The following is a 20,115-nucleotide window of genomic DNA, read 5'->3' on the forward strand; positions in this document are numbered from 1 at the left end:
CCGCCTTTGGTTGACCCTAGTCACCCAAAATAAAAATGGCCAAGGTTAGTAGTCGCCACATTCTGTAGAGTCTCTACACAAACAAAAGCCCATCTAATTTAAACAGTGTAGCAGTAGGAGTATGCGTGCTGCTGTTCCTCAGGTGATGGTCACAATTTGAATATTTTTAGTTTAGCTAAGAACACAGGTTGCCTGCTCTGGCCAGTCCGGGGACCTCTTCTGCGTCCTGCCTCCTGATGTAACTTCCTGTTTCCTTGTGGGCAGGAAGCAGCAGAAACAGCCTATATTAGTCATTGTTCGCCACAGCCCCTGAGCAACAACACAGACACTGCTGTCTAGCTGACACCAACCGGCACCTATTTTATAAAAGTCTGCTCCCCCTGATGTCAAAACCTGGCTATGCCTGTGGCTACTTCCTGTGCAGTAAGTGGTCCAGTAGCACCTCTAGATATTTGTAAGGCATCCTGGGTGTTTTTATATGTTTTTTGAGGCAGCATAATTTGGATTTGCAGGCAAGTCAGGATGCAGTCTTTGGACAGAGATTCTGATCGGTGGATATGGCTGTCCCACCCTTGCGAAGGTCACTGCTATGGTACTTGCCGTTCATCTGAACTGCTCTGGAGGAAAGTTATGGAAGGAGACGTGATCTTTGGTTTCTCTTCTTTTTTAAGTAACTGCAGAGCAGTTGAGAACCAACCCAGAATTGTTTTTTCTGTAGAGAAGTGATTTTTATTACAAAAAGTGGTAGCCTGGGTAGATGCAGATTGGCAGCAGAAATCAAAAACAAAATTCATCATGAACTGGGCATGTTTGGGGAAAGAAAAAAAAAAGTGACCCACGAATTGTTTCAGTTCTTATTGATTTGAATCTGAGAAATATGATTGAAGGCTTGAGGGATCTACTCATGTAACTTTGTTATTAAGATACTGGCTTAAAGGGAATCTGCAAAAAAAACCCACAAAAAAGCAAAACAGCGAAGATTACTAACAAAACAAAAATAATAATAATCAAAAAATTAAAAACAAGAAAATATCAAATTTGTATTTAAAAATACAAATACATAAAAAAGTAAAAAATGAAAAGGACGACACTTGTTCATAAAAAAATTAAAACACTTTATTAGCCAAAGGATAGCAGGGAGAAAGGGACTCGACATAGCTGTGTTTCGGCCATACAGGCCTGCGTCAGGAGTCTTCTCACCGTGTGTTGATTTTTAACTCTGTCCAATTGTAAAGGGAATATCTGTGTCTCTTTTTGAACTATAGCGTTAAATAATCCTTGAAAACAAAGTCAAGGATAAACCATCAGAGCAGCGTCTTGTCTTTACAGATGGGCGTCTTTCTCCCGTGGGCGACCAAATCGGTATAATCGAAAGCCGATTTTGGTCGTCTTCAACTGCACTCCATTGCAGGAACGAACAAAGTTGACGGGGGCGTGTCGGAGGCGTGGTGAAGGCAGGACTGGGGCGTGGTTATCAGCCAAGGAGAGATGGACGTCTTCAGCCGATAATCGGGGAAAAAAAGGCAGTTTTACCGCGATTTTGGGTCACTTTTTTTGGACCCTGTTTTTCCACGAACAAGCCTCAAAAAAGTGCCCCAACTGACCAGATAACCACCGGAGGGAATCGGGGATCACCTCCCCTGACTCCCCCAGTGGTCACTAACCCCCTCCCACAAAAAAAACCCACTTTAAAAACTTTTTTTCCAGCCTCTATGCCAGCCTCAAATGCCGTACCCACCTACATGACAGCAGAATGTGTTCTATCCTCTGACAGCCTTTCCCTGGTTCTGATGTGGCTCGCGGGTGAGTGTGACACCTTTTCTGCTATGCCAACTGCAGAGTCACATCAGCAATGCATTGTGGTGGGTGTAGGGTATTGGACTCCGTGATTCCACTAGCTTGTTTAAACCTTCACGATGTTGGTAGTTGGTAGGCTCTACTCCCATGATGCTTTTCCCCCTGCTTACTGGGTCAGAGTGTGCCCTGGTTTGTTTCCGGTAGTCCATGAGGTAGTGGCTATTTTTGTAATTTTTTTTTTATTTTTGTTACATTTGTACCCCGCACTTTCCCACTCATGGCAGGCTCAATGCGGCTTACATGGGGCAATGGAGGGTTAAGTGACTTGCCCAGAGTCACAAGGAGTTGTAAGACAGTTTTAGATCCCTTTCCTGTGTTAGCCAAGTTACAGAACTTAGTTCTTACCTTGAATGTTGCTGAAAGAGGGCATTGTACAGCATTCTGCCAGCTCTGACCTACTGCTAATCTCAGTACCAGGGAGACTCTTTGCCAGTGGGGCACAACCTGTGATCTGCAGTTAACTGAGTAAACGTGCTTATTCCAATAAAGGACGTTTTCGGAGATATTAGTCTTCAGGTGGCAACTGGTGTGCCAAGGTTATACAGCAGCAACAAGTCCTAGAGGCCTGCGTTTATGCAGGTCCCTGGAGCACTTTTAGGGGGTACCGCAGTGCACTTCAGGCAGGCTTACCCAGGCCCATCCCCCCTACCTGTAACACTTGTGCTGGTAAATGGGAGCCCTCCAAACCCACTGTACCCACATGTAGGTGCCCCCTTCACCCCTAAGAGCTATGGTACTGTTGTACATTTGTGGGTAGTGGGGTTTGGGGGCTCAGCACCCGTGGTAAGGGAGCTATGCATGTGGGAGCTTTTTCTGAAGTCCACCGCACTGACCTCTAGGGTGCCCAGTTGGTGTAGTGGCGTGTCAGGGGAGCCAATGTACTACAAATCCTGGCCCCTCCCATGACCAAATGGCTTGGATTAGGACGTTTGTGAGCTGGGCGTTTTTAGTTTCCATTATCGCTAAAAAAAAAACAAACACCCAGCTCAGAAACGACTAAAAATCCATGGCATTTGGTCTGTACAAACTGTATTTTCGAAACGAAAGATGGACGCCCATTTTTTTCAAAAATACGGTTTGGCCCGCCCCTTCACGTACCCGTTCTCGGATATAGACCCCCATGGAGATGGACGTTCGCATTCGATTATGCCCCTCCACGTAACTTAAGAGGATATTTTCAGAATATCGCATAGGCAGAATTTACACATATATTTGGGGATAACTCATTCAAAATATTTATGTGTGCAGTGAGTTTTTAACTATGAACAGCTAAGGCCCAATAGTCACACAGCAATTTAAGCAGGCAGGAGAGACTAATGCCCACTTAAATCCCCTGGAGCCACCTAACACCCCAATATTCATTGTCGATAAAGCAGGCAGTACCACTGATCATCATCTTTGCTCACAAAAAAGTGGGCTGGTGAGGGAGGAGCCCAGGTTCATGTGGGTTCCAGCTGGCATGTGGAGGATGAGGACATAAACTACTGAATAGCAGGCCAGCAGCCATGTAACTTTTTTTTTTAATGGATTTGAACCACCTGAGCCCCCTCCCACCCTCCTTTCCTTCCCCTCTCCCCCTGGTTGTATCCCAGGTGCTCCAGTGGGTTTTCTGGGGTAGGAGCACAGCATCTTTACGGCTATCTGCCTTAAGTATGTCATTTTCCATAGCCATATAATTAAGGCTCATACTTTTATTATTTTTATCGAACAGTTGATCGATTTAGGAACAACAGTGAAAGAGTGAGAATGTGTGGTGAGCCGCAGAAAGAGAATTGGAAGCAGAGAAACCCCTCCAGAGGCAGTCCAGATCCTTCAGCTGACTATGAGGAAGGAATCGGTAGCAAAACACCAAGCAATGTGAAAGCAATAGCCCAGAAAGGAGAAAGATTAGACAGACAAAAGAGAAACTTCAGTTATTACCCACAACTTGCACAGCCTTCAGAATTTAATAAATATTTCAGAACCAAGGGAGAATTGAAACTGCATGAACGAACTCATACAGGGGAGAAACCATTTAAATGTTCAGAATGTGACAAATGTTTCAGAATGAAGGGTGGCTTGACACGGCACAAAAGGACTCATACAGGAGAAAAACCATTTAAATGTTCAGAATGTGATAAATGTTTTAGTCAACAATGGAATCTGCAACTCCATAAAAAGATTCATACGGGAGAAAAACCATTTAAGTGTTCACAATGTGATAGGAACAACAGTGAAAGAGTGAGAATGTGTGATGAGCCACAGAAAGAGAAATGGAAGCAGAGAAACCCCTTCAGAGACAGTCCAGATCCTTCAGCTGACTATGAGGAAGGATTTGGTAGCAAAATACCAAGCAGTGTGAAAGCAATAGCCCAGAAAGGAGAAAGATTACACAGACAAAAGAGAAGTTATTACCCACAATTTGCACAACCTTCAGAATGTAATAAATGTTTCAGAACCAAGGGAGAATTGAAACTGCATGAAAGAACTCATCATACAGGGGAGAAACCATTTAAATGTACAGAATGTGACAAATGTTTCAGAGTGAAGGGTGACTTGACACGGCACAAAAGGACTCATACAGGAGAAAAACCATTTAAATGTTCAGAATGTGATAAATGTTTTAGTCAACAATGGAATCTGCAACTCCATAAAAAGATTCATACGGGAGAAAGACCATTTAAGTGTTCAGAATGTGATAGGAACAACAGTGACAGAGTGAGAATGTGTGATGAGCCACAGAAAGAGAAATGGAAGCAGAGAAACCCCTCCAGAGACAGTCCAGATGCGCCGCAGAAAGAGAAATGGAAGCAGAGAAACTCCTCCAGAGACAGTCCAGATCCTTCAGCTGACTATGAGGAAGGAATCAGTAGCAAAATACCAAGCAATCTGAAAGCAATAGCCCAGAAAGGAGAAAGATTAGACAGACAAAAGAGAAACATCAGTTATTACCCACAATTTGCACAACCTTCAGAATGTGATAAATGTTTCAGAACCAAGGGAGAATTGAAACTGCATAAAAGAACTCATCATACAGGGGAGAAACCATTTAAATGTTCAGAATGTGACAAATGTTTCAGAATGAAGGGTGGCTTGACACGGCACAAAAGGACTCATACAGGAGAAAAACCATTTAAATGTTCAGAATGTGATAAATGTTTTAGTCAACAATGGAATCTGCAACTCCATAAAAAGATTCATACGGGAGAAAAACCATTTAGGTGTTCAGAATGTGATAGGAACAACAGTGAAAGAGTGAGAATGTGTGATGAGCCGCAGAAAGAGAAATGGAAGCAGAGAAACCCCTCCAGAGACAGTCCAGATCCTTCAGCTGACTATGAGGAAGGAATTGGTAGCAAAATACCAAGCAATGTGAAAGCAATAGCCCAGAAAGGAGAAAGATTAGACAGACAAAAGAGAAACATCAGTTATTACCCACAATTTGCACAACCTTCAGAATGTAATAAATGTTTCAGAACCAAGGGAGAATTGAAACTGCATGAAAGAACTCATCATACAGGAGAGAAACCATTTAAATGTGCAGAATGTGACAAATGTTTCAGAATGAAGGGTGACTTGACACGGCACAAAAGGACTCATACAGGAGAAAAACCATTTAAATGTTCAGAATGTGATAAATGTTTTAGTCAACAATGGAATCTGCAACTCCATAAAAAGATTCATACTGGAGAAAAACCATTTAAGTGTTCAGAATGTGATAAATGTTTCAGAACCAAGGCGGAGCTGAAATATCATCAATGGAATCATATGGGAGATAAGGGAGAGAAATTATTCAAATGTTTAGAATGTGCTAAATGTTTCAGAAGGAAGCCTGACTTGAAACAGCATGCAATGACTCATACAGGACAGAAACAATTTAAATGTTCAGAATGTGAGAAGTGTTTCTACCGACAAACGAATCTGAAAATCCATCAAAGAATTCATACTGGAGAGAAACCATTTAAATGTTGTGAATGTGATAAATGTTTCAGGCTGAAGGCTGAGTTGAAACTGCATGAAAGAATTCATACAGAAGAGAAACCATTTAAATGTTCCTGAATGCCATAAGTATTTTAAAAGCAATGTCAAGCTGTAATGACATGAAAAGACTCATACAATAAACCAGTTAAATGTTCTAAATGTGACGTTTTAAAAGTGAAGCCTAGTTATAATGTGAGAAAAAGTATCCGAAAAATCCCATTTCCAAATGCCTTTTACTAAAGCACAACAAACCAATGAAAACATGAAAAAATACTTCCACAAACAGTAATGAACAGATACAGGAGTGGAAGAAGCCAACTATAATCTTCAAGGTGATCAGAACAGTGGAATATTGATCCAAAGTTGACAAACTGAACCCTCTTTTTTTTAATCAAAATGTCCAAAAAACAGATTTTTTCAAAATCATAAGCCATTTGGAATTTTAAATCTGGATCCAATGTATGAAGCCAATTATGGAAAGAAAACAGAGTATCCACATTGCCTCTCCAGAGAATAAAAATATTTTCTATGTAACGCTTATTCATGCAAATGTTGGATTCAAAACGGCTTTGTCAAAGATTTGATTCTTCAAATGACGCAACATATAAATTTGCTATAGCGGTCCTCTTTATCTGTTGGTAGAAGCTTTCTCCAAAACAGAAATAATATTCTGTTAGTGCTGTAGTGGTTAGAGTTAAATTAATGTCTTAAAAGAGAAATTACAGAAATTATCAACTATGCAGCAAGGATGGAATATCTTACTCCTAAAGAAAATAATTATTTTATTAATGAATATCCTGTAGCACTTACAACTATACATCCTACCCAAAATATAGAAATCCCTCACTCATCCTCCGGGAAGACCAATCATTTCAACACTGTGATCTAGACCTGCTTTTAGAATGAACAAGGCACAAAAAAGTGCTAAATAACCAGATGATCCCTGGAGGGTATCAGAGGTGACAATCGACCGCAACCTTACACCTGAGAGCCAAGTGAACTCCACAACAAAGAAAATGTGGAAACTTAAACGCGTAAAACCTTTCTTCCTGAGGGAAATATTCCGTAACCTAATACAATCAATGGTACTAAGCCATGCAGACTATTGCAACGGAATCTATGCGGGATGTAAAGAACAACTCAAAACACAGCAGCCAGGCTGATATTTGGTAAAACACGATTCGAAAGTGCCAAACCCCTCTAAGAAAAACTGCATTGGCTCCCAATCAAAGAACGTATTACCTTCAAAATCTGCACCCTGGTCCACAAAATTATCTTTGGCGAAGTCCCAGGCTACATGACAGACCTCATAGATCTACCAACCAGAAACACAACCCGATCATCATGAGCATACCTAAACCTCCACTACCCAAACTGCAAAGAACTCAAATACAAAGCAACCTATGCATCTAGCTTCTCCTATATAAGCACAGAACTATGGAACTCACTGCCAAAAGCTGTGAAAACAACCTACGACCATCTAAACTTCAGGAAATCACTAAAAACCAACCTGTTCAAAAAGACATACCCTACCGACCCAACATAAATGCCTACACTCTGCAACACAGCAAAACCAAAGCTCGTAGTGGACACTATATAACCTCTCCTCTCTTCGATCCCCTTTGGGCCTGAACCTTAATCGACCACAACATCACCATGTATTTGTTTCTCTACCGGACTTGGAGAACGCCATTAAGGTACTATGTAATCCATATGTAAGCCACATTGAGCCTGCAAATAGGTGAGAAAATGTGGGATAAAAATGTAACAAATAAATAAATAAATAAATAAGGGTTATTGTACTGGTGTATAGTTGGGGGTAGTGGGTTGGGGGGGTTTGGCGGGGTCAGCAGACATGATAAGGGAGCAATGCTGAGATGTGAAGCTGGGAGTATTTATAGGAAGTCCACAGCAGTGCACCCTCCTCTGGTTCTCCATTTCTCTCATGGGATGTCTGGTGGACCACTTGGCTAAAAATACTGGCCCCTCCTATATCCCAGTACCTTGATTTTCTTTGTTTAGCACTATTTTTTTAATGGCCTGAAATGATAAATGCACAGAGCAGAAAACATGAAATGGGATCTGCAAAAGTTAGAAGAATAGTCTACAGTTTGGCAATTAAAATTTAATAAAACAATATATTAATATTGTTCTATATTACTATACTACATGTACTACATAGCAAACTGATGTTGTGCTTACTCGATGACTATATTATTATTAAAGAGGAAAGACTTCAGCCACTAGCGATACAGCTGACCACAACGCTCAGCGTGACTTTTATTCTTGGTTCACGCTGGCGAGAATCCTCATTAGCCAAAACCTCTATCAGACTATAAGCATATTTTATTACAAAAGTACTTAGCTGTGGATAGTGCTGAATTTATTGTTCATGTCCGTGCCCGACGGCGAGCTCCCGCTTCGCTCTTAGCTTCAAGGAGCCGGACTGCACATCTCTTTACAGCACCTACAGACGTACATAAAACAGTGTTTAAATCGATCACCTTTTACACATAGAAAGTCGTTAGATAACTCACTTACTTAGGTATTCGGGTTCACCTTCCTTTACCACCAGCGTACTCAGTTATAATTGTCATTGCAGTGCCGGGGGTATTTAAACCATTTCCTGTTTAAACTCCTCCTATCTCTTACGGAGGGAATTTAAAGGGCAAGACCCTAACAGCCTGAAATTTCAAAAAAATCCGTCTCTTCAAAAAAACAGTTCATCTCTTCAAATAAACAGTTCATCTCTTCAAAAAAACACTTTCCATTCAACTTTGGTATTTAATCCGTAAGGAATCAAAGATCCCAATTTATATATCCAACGTTGTTCTCTCTGTGTTATTCTACAGTCTCGATCTCCACCATGAATATACACGGGAACGTGATCAATCACTATGCATCTCAGGTCTTCAAACTTATGTGAATATTGTATACAATGCTGGACCAGAGGAGCATCTATGCGAGAATGCTTTAAATTATGTTTATGGTCACTTTTTAGAGACCGTGTGGTTTTTCCCACGTATAATTTTCTACACAGACATATTAAAATGTACACCACGTGGTTCGATTCACAATCCGTGGTGTATCTTAAATTGTATTCTTTACCATCCCGCGGATTGTGAAACTTGTTTAATGAAAAGAAATGCAAAGTGATGCATTTGTGGAGTAGAAACCCAATGGAACCGTATATCCTAGGAGATGAGGCTGTTAGCAGGGGGAGAGGGACCTTGGGGTTATGGTGTCCGAGGACCTTAAAGCAAAAAAACAATGTGACAAAGCGGTGGCTGTAGCCATAAGGATGCTAGGCTGCATGGAGAGAGGAGTAACTAGCAGAAGAAAGGAGGTGTTGATGCCCCTGTAGAAGCTGGTGAGGCCCCATCTCAATGAAAATGATAAAGGGGAAGGGACGACTTCCCTATGAGGAAAGGCTAAAGCGACTAGGGCTCTTCAGCTTGGAGAAAAGGCGGCTGAGAGGAGATAGGATAGAGGTCTATAAAATAATGAGTGGAGTTGAGCGGGTAGATGTGAAGAGTCTGTTCATGTTTTCCAAAAATACTAGGACTAGGGGGCATGCGATAAAGCTACAATGTAGTAAATTTAAAACAAATCGGAGAAAATTTTTCTTCACTCAACGTGTAATTAAATTCTGGAATTTGTTGCCAGAAAATGTGGTAAAGGTGGTTAGCTTAGCAGAATTTAAAAAAAGGTTTGGACGGCTTCCTAAAGGAAAAGTCCATAGATCATTATTAAATGGACCTGGGGAAAATCCACTATTTCTGGGATAAGCAGTATAGAATATTTTGTACTTTTTTGGGATCTTGCCAGGTATTTGTGACCTGGATTAGCCACTGTTGGAAACAGGATGCTGGGCTTGATGGACCTTTGGTCTTTCCTAGTATGGCAATACTTACGTACTTATGAGTATTGTGTTCTGTTTTAGAGGCTGCATCTTGATAAGGATGTAAAAAGACTAGAAATGGTCCAGTGGAAGGCAACAAAAATTATATGGGGTTTGTGCCACAAGATGTATGAGAAGAGACTGGAAGACCTAGAATAAAGAAGGGACAGGGGAGATAAGATACAGACATTTAAATACTTGAAAGGGATTTGTATAGGAACAAATCTCTTCCAGATAAGGGGAAATGGTAAAACTAGAGGACATGAACCGAGGTTGCAGGGTGGTAGACTTAGGAGTAGTCAGAAAATTCTTTTTCATGGAGAGGGTGGTCAACGCCTGGAATGCCCTCCCAAGGGAGGTGGTACAGACAAAAATAGTGACTGAATTCAAAAAGGCATGGGATAAACACAGAGGAAATCTATTTAGAGAATAGATGGTATAAAATAAAAATAAAAAGTTTAGGATAGGCTGGAAAGGGTTTCAGTGACAACTTCAATAACTGGAACCGAGGACAGTACCAGGCAGATTTTTACAGTCTGAGTCCCGCAAATGACAAGACTTATTCAGGTAAGCTGGAGTGGGTTTTAACGGCAACTCCAGTAGGTGGAACATAAGGACATTTGGGTAGACTTCTACGGTCTATGTCCCAGAAACGCCAAAGAAAGACTCGTGGTAAAGTAGATAATATCACATTTATTGTTGATTTAATCATGAATTTAATGAGTGCGACTGTTGGGCAAGACTGGATGGACTGTTCAGGTCTTTATCTGCCATCACTTACTGTGTTATTATGGGGCTCATTTTCAAAGCACTTAAGTACTTTTAAAATACGCCTCTGTTACTATGTTACATTGTCAAACTATATACATTATTTTTCAGGACAAAAGTACCTATAGAAAAAGCAGATACATATTTCAGTGGAGACATGATTTCTGATTTCCCTTTAAGAAATGGTACAAAAACCACAGGTAAAAACTACCATTATAAAAGACTAGAAGTGATGCAAAGAAAAGCTACAAAAATGATATGGGATTTGCGTTGCAAACCGTACGAGGAGAAACTTGCTGACCTGAACATGTATACCTTAGAGGAAAGGCGAAACAGGGGCGACATGATACAGACCTTGAAATATTTGAAAGGTATTAATCCGTAAATGAACCTTTTCTGGAGATGGGAAGGTGGTAGAAATAGAGGAGATGAATTGAGGTTGAAGGGGGGCAGACTCAAGAGTAATGTCAGGAAGTATTTTTTCATGGAGAGGGTGGTAGATATGTGGAATGCCCTCTTGCGGGAGGCGGTGAAGATGAAAACGGTAATGGAATTCAAACATGCGTGGGATAAACACAAAGGAATCCTGTTTAGAAGGAATGGTTCTGCGGAATCTTAGCGGACATTGGGTGGCAACACCGGTAATTGGGAAACAAAACGGGAGCTGGGCAGATTTCTACGCTCTATGCCCTGAGAATAGATAGGGATGGACTGGAGTGTTAGCTTCAGAACTTAGTACAAGAGTGCTGGGCAGACTTCTATGGTCTGTGCACTGAGAATGGCAAGGACAAATCAAACTCGGGTATACTGTGATAGAGACACATCCAGGATAGTTGGGTTAAGGCAGTTTCAGTCTGAAATACAAGTCCCAGAAGGCATTGCAGGCAAGGAGCCAGGGGGTGTGATGAAGAACCTGGACTGGACTCCTAGCTGCAATGGGGGAAGACATGGGTGTAAGCTGGCAGGACGTGCAGATGGGCTGCCACTAGGGGGACAGAGAGATAGGAAACCCTGTGTGCAGGAGCTCATCATTAGTCTAATGCTTAACTCAGCTGGTATGGGTGTGGGGGAAGCTAATGGAAGGAGAATGATTGGATGTGGTAGCAGTAGCCAGGAATTGATTAGGCAGGTGGGAAGGAGTCCCAAGGAGAGAGAAGCAGTTGCAGGCTGAAAACCCTTGGGTAAGAGAGGTCCCTAAAGTATTGAAGTCCCAAAAGTATTTGCAGGCTGAAAACCCTTGGGTAAGAGAGGTCCCTAAAGTATTGAATCTACCAGTGAAGCTGATGCAGGGTGAAATCCCTTGGGTATGAGAAGTCCCTAAAGTATTGAACCCATTATGAAGGTAAAGAGAGTAGAAGGTAGAAACTTCTGCTTTGTGGTTTAACTGTGATGAACTGAATGAACTGCTTTTATTTGGAATTGAACTACTGTTACTGTGCACTGGATAAAGAGCCCAGACTGGAGCTGACTGTGAGCCTGTATTGAATCCTGGTATGTGCTGATAGCCTACTGTTTAAAGGGGACTATTTGCCACACACTTTCATGTGGCTTACATGTGCTTAAGACTGAAGGTGAATGTTGCTGTTGGAACTGTGTATCAGGTCTACTAGAAACCTACATGGAATAAAGTCCTTAAGATTGAAGTTGCAGGTGGACATTTATTTCTTGACTGTACCGGGAGCCCATGGCTGGAAGAGATTGTTCTATCCTTGGCTGCATCTAGAGTTACCTGGTTACAATACATATCAAGTATCGCATATTAAGTAAAATGAGTTTATCTTGTTAGGCAGACTGTATGGACCATACAGGTCTTTATCTGCCATCATTTTCTATGTTATTATAGGGAGAAAATTTCTGACTGCCCACATTATGCAGCATTCATAGGAACTCCTTACCCATGGGATTTCCTACATCTCTATGGAAAATACACATATACATTCCCTTTGCAAATTACTTGGGGGGAAAAAGCACCCATAGATGCATGTACTTGTAATTTTCTTCCCCAATCACATGACCCTTTAGCTGGATAGAGAGAGGAGAGCTGCCAAATAGCCTCGTACCCAGGTGTGAGGCAGTCTATAGGAAGTTACTGCTTCCCCCTGATTAGGACTCCCTCACAAGTGCTGAGCCACCTGAAGAGGCAGGGCATAGAGCGGGTTCTGGGACTGTAGGTTCAGAAACTAGTGTATGTCACAGCCTTGCCAGAGAAGGCCACAAGAGAGGGGGTGACCTTAAGGTGAACTGGTACAGGGTGGCCCCTGCGTGTCTGTGATTGTAGGAGATGGTCGAGCTCCTGGCACAGCTGATGTAGAGAATGACACAGGGACAAAATTTGACTCGGTCCCTGCCCCGTCTCTATCCTCGTCCCCGCCCTATGAAGCACTGTTATGATTTTTTTAAATCTGTGGATGAATAAGAAGTCATCAACAATTTCAAGTTCTCCTGTCTTTCACAGTCCTCCCTACAATAGAAGATGTCTTCTTAGAGATGTGCTGGTAGCAGGATGTACAGGATCCCCCATGAAAATTTTGCTAGCTGTGGCCAGCATGTATGCATGTTTTTCCAAAAAATAAAAATACTGTCGTCTACATCAATCAAACATAAATAACAGGCCAGTCACCCATTTGTCAATAAGGGTAAGTATCCTCAAACGTTTCAAAACTGGGGTCTAATAAGGAAATATCCACACAGGATAAGACTGAAATCCCTACAGCCCATTTTTAAAAAAGGCTCCAGGGGAGATCCGGGAAATTATAGACCGGTGAGTCTGACGTCGGTGCCGGGGAAAATGGTAGAGGCTATTATTAAAAACAAAATTTCAGAGCACATCCGAGGACATGGATTATTGAGACCGAGTCAGCGTGGCTTTTGTGTGGGGAAATCTTGCCTGACCAATTTACTTCAATTCTTTGAAGGAGTAAACAAACATGTGGACAAAGGGGAACCGGTTGATATTGTGTATCTGGATTTTCAAAAGGCGTTTGACAAGGTACCTCATGAAAGGCTACAGAGGAAATTGGAGGGGCATGGGATAGCAGGAAATGTCCTATTGTGGATTAAAAACTGGTTAAAGGATAGGAAACAGAGAGTGGGGTTAAATGGGCAGTATTTACAATGGAGAAGGGTAGTTAGTGGGGTTCCTCAGGGGTCTGTGCTAGGACCGCTGCTTTTTAATATATTTATAAATGATTTAGAGATGGAGTAACTAGCGAGGTAATTAAATTTGCTGATGACACAGTTATTCAAAGTCGTTAACTCGCGACAGGATTGTGAAAAATTACAAGAGGACCTTACGAGACTGGGAGACTGGGCAGCTAAATGGCAGATGACGTTTAATGTGAGCAAGTGCAAGGTGATGCATGTGGGAAAAAAGAACCCGAATTATAGCTACGTCATGCAAGGTTCCACGTTAGGAGTTACAGACCAAGAAAGGGATCTGGGTGTCGTCGTCGATAACACACTGAAACCTTCTGCTCAGTGTGCTGCTGCGGCTAGGAAAGCGAATAGAATGTTGGGTATTATTAGGAAAGGTATGGGAAACAGGTGTGAGGATGTTATAATGCCATTATATCGCTCCATAGTGCGACCGCACCTTGAGTATTGTGTTCAATTCTGGTCGCCGCATCTCAAGAAAGATATAGCAGAATTGGAAAAGGTGCAGCAAAGGGCGACTAAAATGATAGCAGGGATGGGACGACTCCCCTATGAAGAAAGACTAAGGAGGCTAGGGCTTTTCAGCTTGGAGAAGAGACGGCTGAGGGGAGACATGATAGAGGTATATATGTCCGAGTGGGTGCACACCTGGGAAGCAGTGACCATCAAACCGTTTGGTTTGATATAACAGCTGAAGTGGAGGGCAGCCACTCTAAACTCAAAGTCCTGGATTTCAAGCGTGCTGACTTTAGTAAAATGGGGGAATACCTGAGGAAGGAGATGATGGGCTGGGAGGACGTACATGAAGTGGAAGGGCAGTGGTCCAGGCTGAAAGAAGTAATAAATAGGGCCACAGACCTTTATGTAAGGAGAGTAAATAAAAGCAAGAGAAAAAGGAAACCGATATGGTTCTCCAAGCAAGTGGCTGAGAAAATAAAGGCTAAAGAGTTAGCGTTCCAGAAATATAGAAAATCTCAAGAACAGGAACACGGGGAGGAATACCGGATGAAACTGAAAGAAGCCAAGAGAGAGGTACGTCTGGCGAAGGCGCAAGCGGAAGAACAAATGGCTAGAAATGTAAGGAGGGGCGACAAAAATTTCTTCAGATATTTTAGTGAAAGAAGAATGACTAAAAAGGGAATTGTGAGACTAAAAGATACAGCGAACCGCTATGTAGATAATGATGAAGAAAAAGCCAATTTGCTAAATAGATACTTTTGTTCGGTTTTCACTGAAGAAAATCCTGGAGAAGGACCGCGAGGGACTGGCAAAAGTACACCTGAGAATGGAATGGATAGAGCACCGTTCATGGAAGAGAGTGTGTATCAACAACTTGGAAAGCTAAAGGTGGACAAAGCCATGGGACCGGACGGGATCCACCCCAGAATATTGAGGGAGCTCAGAGAGGTTCTGGCGGGTCCTCTTAAAGATTTGTTTAATAAATCCTTGGAGACAGGAGAGGTTCCGAGGGACTGGAGAACGGCGGAGGTGGTCCCTCTTCACAAAAGTGGTGATAGGGAAGAAGCTGGAAACTACAGGCCGGTAAGCCTCACTTCGGTTATTGGAAAAGTAATGGAAGCCATGCTGAAGGAAAGGATAGTGAATTTCCTAGAAGCCAATAAGTTGCAAGATCCGAGACAACATGGTTTTACCAGAGGGAAATCGTGCCAAACGAATCTCATTGAATTCTTTGATTGGGTAACTGGAGAACTGAATCATCGACGTGCTATAGACATAATCTACTTAGATTTTAGCAAAGCTTTTGACACGGTTCCCCACAGGAGGCTCTTAAATAAACTAGATGGGCTGAAGATAGGTCCCGAAGTGGTGAACTGGATTAGGAACTGGTTGACGGACAGACGAAAGAGGGTGGTGGTGAATGGAGTTCGCTCGGAGGAGGGAAAGGTGAGTAGTGGAGTGCCTCAGGGATCGGTGCTGGGGCCGATTCTGTTCAATATATTTGTGAGTGACATTGCCGAAGGGTTAGAAGGTAAAGTTTGCCTATTTACGGATGATACTAAGATTTGCAACAGAGTGGACACCCGGGAGGGAGTGGAAAGCATGAAAAGGGATCTGAGGAAGCTAGAAGAATGGTCTAAGGTTTGGCAATTAAAATTCAATGCGAAGAAATGCAAAGTGATGCATTTAGGGTGTAGAAACCGACAAGAGACCTATGTGTTAGGCGGGGAGAGTCTGATAGGTACTGAGGGGGAGAGGGATCTTGGGGTGATAGTATCCGAGGATCTGAAGGCGACGAAACAGTGTGACAAGGCGGTGGCCGTAGCAAGAAGGTTGCTAGGCTGTATAGAGAGAGGTGTGATCAGCAGAAGAAAGGAAGTGTTGATGCCCCTGTACAAGTCATTGGTGAGGCCCCACCTGGAGTATTGTGTTCAGTTTTGGAGGCCGTACCTTGCGAAGGATGTTAAAAAAATGGAAGCGGTGCAAAGAAAAGCTACGAGAATGGTATGGGATTTGCATTCCAAGACATATGAGCAGAGACTTGCTGACCTGAACATGTATACCCTGGAGAAAAAGAGGAACAGGGGTGATATGATACAGACATTCAAATACTTGAAAGGTATTAATCCGCAAAAAAATCTTTTCCGGAGATGGGAAGGCGGTAGAACGAGAGGACATGAAATGAGATTGAAGGGGGGCAGACTCAAAAAAAGATGTCAGGAAGTATTTTTTCACGGAGAGAGTGGTGGATGCTTGGAATGCCCTCCTGTGGGAGGTGGTGGAGAGGAAAACGGTAACGGAATTCAAACATGCATGGGATAAACATAAAGGAATCCTGCTCAGAAGGAAGGGATCCCCAGAAGCTTAGCCGGTGGTGGGAGGCAGGGCAGGTGGTTGGGAGGTGGGGATAGTGCTGGGCAGACTTATACGGTCTGTGCCCTGAAAAAGACAGGTACAAATCAAGGTAAGGTATACACAAAAAATGGCACATGTGAGTTTATCTTGTTGGGCAGACTGGGTGGACCGTGCAGGTCTTTTTCTGCCGTCATCTACTATGTTACTATCCTGCTTATAATCGAACGAGAAAAACGCCCAAGTTCCGACCTAAATCGGGAGATGGGCGTTTTTCTCACAAAAACAAATAAAGCGGTATAATCGAAAGCCGAACTTTGGACGCTTTCAACTGCACTCCGTCGCGGATGCGGACAAAGTTGACGGGGGCGTGTCGGAGGCGTGGTGAAGGCGGAACTGGGGCGTGGTTATCACCCGAACAGAGATGGGCGCCTTTCGCCGATAATGGATACGTTTGTAGCTAGAATTTAGGGCACTTTTCCTGGACCCTGTTTTTTCACGAATAAGGCCCCAAAAAGTGCCCTAAATGACCAGATGACCCCCAGAGGGAGTCGGGGATGACCTCCCCTGACTCCCCCAGTGGTCACTAACCCCCTCCCACCACAAAAAAATGATGTTTCACAACTTTTTACTTTCACCCTCAAATGTCATACCCTCCTCCCAAGCAGCAGTATGCAGGTCCCTGGAGCAGTTGTTAGGGGGTGCAGTAGACGTCAGGCAGGTGGACCCAGGCCCATCCCCCCCTACCTGTTACAATTGTGCTGCTTAATGCTTAGTCGTCCAACCCCCCCAAACTCACTGTACCCACATGTAGGTGCCCCCCTTCACCTCTTAGGGCTATAGTAATGGTGTAGACTTGTGGGCAGTAGGTTTTGAGGGGGATTTGGGGGGCTCAACACCCAAGGGAAGGGTGCTATGCACCTGGGAGCTCTTTTACCTTTTTTTTTGTTTTTGTAAAAGTGCCCCCTAGGGTGCCCGGTTGGTGTCCTGGCATGTGAGGGGGACCAGTGCACTATGAATCCTGGCCCCTCCCACGAACAAATGCCTTGGATTTATTCGTTTTTGAGCTGGGCGATTTCATTTTCCATTATCGCTGAAAAGCAAAAACGCCCAGCTCACACCTTGGCGAATAACACATGGGCGTCTATTTTTTTTGAAAATACGGTTCACTCCGCCCCTTCACGGACCCGTTCTCGGAGATAAACGCCCATGGAGATAGGCGTTTCTGGTCGATTATGCCCCTCTATGTCACTAATTAGACTAGACCACATTTGCCCTGCCAGTTGGTAGGCATCTTTGAGTATAAGGTTTTGGTTCCACAATACCACCATATGTCCGCCCGAGGACGAGAAAAGTCAAGGTCAATGGTAAAGGTTAAGTTAGAGTTAAATAGTGAAAGATTACCAACTGAGTAAGGATTCAGGATTTTTTCCTTGGCTTAGACAGATCACAAAAATTGTCCCAGGGATTGGTGGTCTGAATACTGGGGGTGTATTCGCTCCCTTGGGTAAATCGGGGAACAGTAGACTGAGGGAAAGGCAGTGTGGTTCGATAGTTTTACTGGAACCCTGAAGCAGTTTTAACATGCACATGGTTCCATTGTAATCATTTACAAAATTTAAGGCAAAAGGACTGCCTGAGACTCATGGCGAGAAGCAGAACAAACATAACGATCAGATACGTTTAAACTCCGGATAGTATACCAAATCCAGTCTAGCCACACATTAGCTTCACCGAAACCAGTCTCAAGAACAAAAGTTTCCCTAAGGCTGGTTACATTGAGGAGCTTAATGTGAATCTTTGCTTCTGAAATTTGAGGTAGTAAGGGATTAAGTGAACCAGTATTGAATATTTGAGGGGAAGTGACCATCACACGAAAGCGACCAACAGGATCCGTGTTGGTGGCTTCTATTCCAATACTTAAGGTATGATTAATTCCTTCATATGCCCCTTTAAAGGTAATAAGTACGGGGTTACATTTCCCCTCTTCACAATTTGTACAGTCTACTGATTGTCGGGCAAGAGTTATATTATGACGTAAGGGATTATTCCAAGCCAATTTTTTTTTTTTTTTTTAGGATAGTTGGGTCCAGTATACCACCATACATTAGCCCAATTAAAACAAGGGGATGCATGATGACTCATTTCAATATAAGTATACAAATAAACATGATATTGACAATACCATCATTGCCAGTCTAAAGATCCTCAATTGGCTATGTTACAAACATCCAATTGTAATGTGACTATCTCATCAGTTAAATTTAACTTTATTGTGGTCTTGACCGGATATCTTCCCAGAGTGTAGTACCTATCCATGTCTTGGGAATCTAAGTTATTATTGCCAAAAAAGTCCTGGAGATTGAAGACATGTCAGCTGATAGAAGTAAAAGTAAGAATAATGGAAAGCCAATAGATGGTGTCTAATCCCTGTCCCTTGTCCCTAGGGAGGGAAAACACTTCAGCCCCGTGGGCTGAAAAAATAAGAGAGACAATTAACTTAGTTGTAGGCGCAACCAGTAAAAATCTTTATTGGTATATCACTAAGCTAAATACAAAATAATTGTTCTCTCTGGAGCAAGTTGTCACACAGAATAGCCAGACGCAAGAACTGAATAACAAAGTCTGCTAACTAACACCTTTCTTAGCCATCACATACATACCATTTGTAAGTTTCGTTTTCTCCCAAATCATGTGATTTCTCCTAAACTAAAATCATAAAGTAGCCTGTGCCATATATGGATGTTCCTGTATTATATCAGTCTCACCTGATGTGTGTGCACATGCACACTTGATGGCCATTGGCTAATTACTTATCAGTACATCGTGTAGTAGTCACAGAGCAAAGTAATACATATTACAATCCCCTTGTGTCCTCTCTCCCCAAAACTGAAACATTCTGGACATCTTAGGCTCACTGTATCCTCAGTTTCTCACCACCTCCCAAGGTTATATTACTACTATTACTACTACTATTAAACATTTCTATAGCGCTACTAGACTTACGCAGCGCTGTACAAATCAACATGAAAAAGACAGTCCCTGCTCAACAGAGCTTACAATCTAAATTGGACAGACGAACAGACAGCTAGGGGTGGGGAAATTGCAACTAGCAAGAAACTAGCAAGATTAGGGGAAAGATAATTAAAAATATCCACCTTATATGAAAAACATGGTCTCAGCTCCAGCCAAATGTGCATACTTGAAGTGTCATTCCTCAGTTCCTGAGAAAGCACTGTATGTTACAAAGATGCTAACTTGTAAGAACCAAACAGAGCAATATAAAGGCTTTTGTAACAGGCCCTAGCATAGGAAGGAATATACAATGGTATACATATAGCAAAAGCTATATACCTGTAGAAGGTATTCTCCGAGGACAGCAGGCTGATTGTTCTCACATGTGGGTGACGTCCACGGCAGCCCCTCAGATCAGAGATCTTCACTAGCAACAGTGTTTGCTAGCCCTCGCGTGCGCATGCGCGACCGTCTTCCCGCCCGAACGCGAGCGTGCACGCCAGTCCAGTAAATAGCAAAGACAAGACAAGGGAAGACACAACTTCAAAAGGGAGGCGGGCAGGTTGGTGAGAACAATCAGCCTGCTGTTCTCGGAGAATACCTTCTACAGGTATGTAGCTTTCGCTTTCTCCAAGGACAAGCAGGCTGCT

At 42.7% G+C, this 20,115-nt stretch overlaps 3 protein-coding genes across 3 annotated transcripts in view; 1 reads left to right on the forward strand and 2 right to left on the reverse strand.

The window, feature by feature from the left end:
• Positions 1-20,115, reverse strand: part of LOC115464537 (zinc finger protein 845-like) — a 924,208-nt gene that overhangs the window by 800,838 nt on the left and 103,255 nt on the right. The gene's annotated exons all lie outside the window — the stretch shown is intronic.
• Positions 1-20,115, reverse strand: part of LOC115466409 (gastrula zinc finger protein XlCGF46.1-like) — a 70,040-nt gene that overhangs the window by 18,746 nt on the left and 31,179 nt on the right. The window lies entirely within an intron of this gene.
• LOC115466394 (zinc finger protein 845-like) lies at positions 365-6,844 on the forward strand. Its single transcript, XM_030197592.1, has 2 exons — positions 365-592; positions 3,569-6,844. Exons 1-2 carry the CDS (start codon positions 523-525, stop codon positions 5,893-5,895), a joined length of 2,397 nt encoding a protein of 798 aa, XP_030053452.1. The 5' UTR covers positions 365-522; the 3' UTR covers positions 5,896-6,844.

Source organism: Microcaecilia unicolor, chromosome 3 (genome assembly GCF_901765095.1).
Source record: "Microcaecilia unicolor chromosome 3, aMicUni1.1, whole genome shotgun sequence".
NCBI lineage: Eukaryota > Metazoa > Chordata > Amphibia > Gymnophiona > Siphonopidae > Microcaecilia > Microcaecilia unicolor.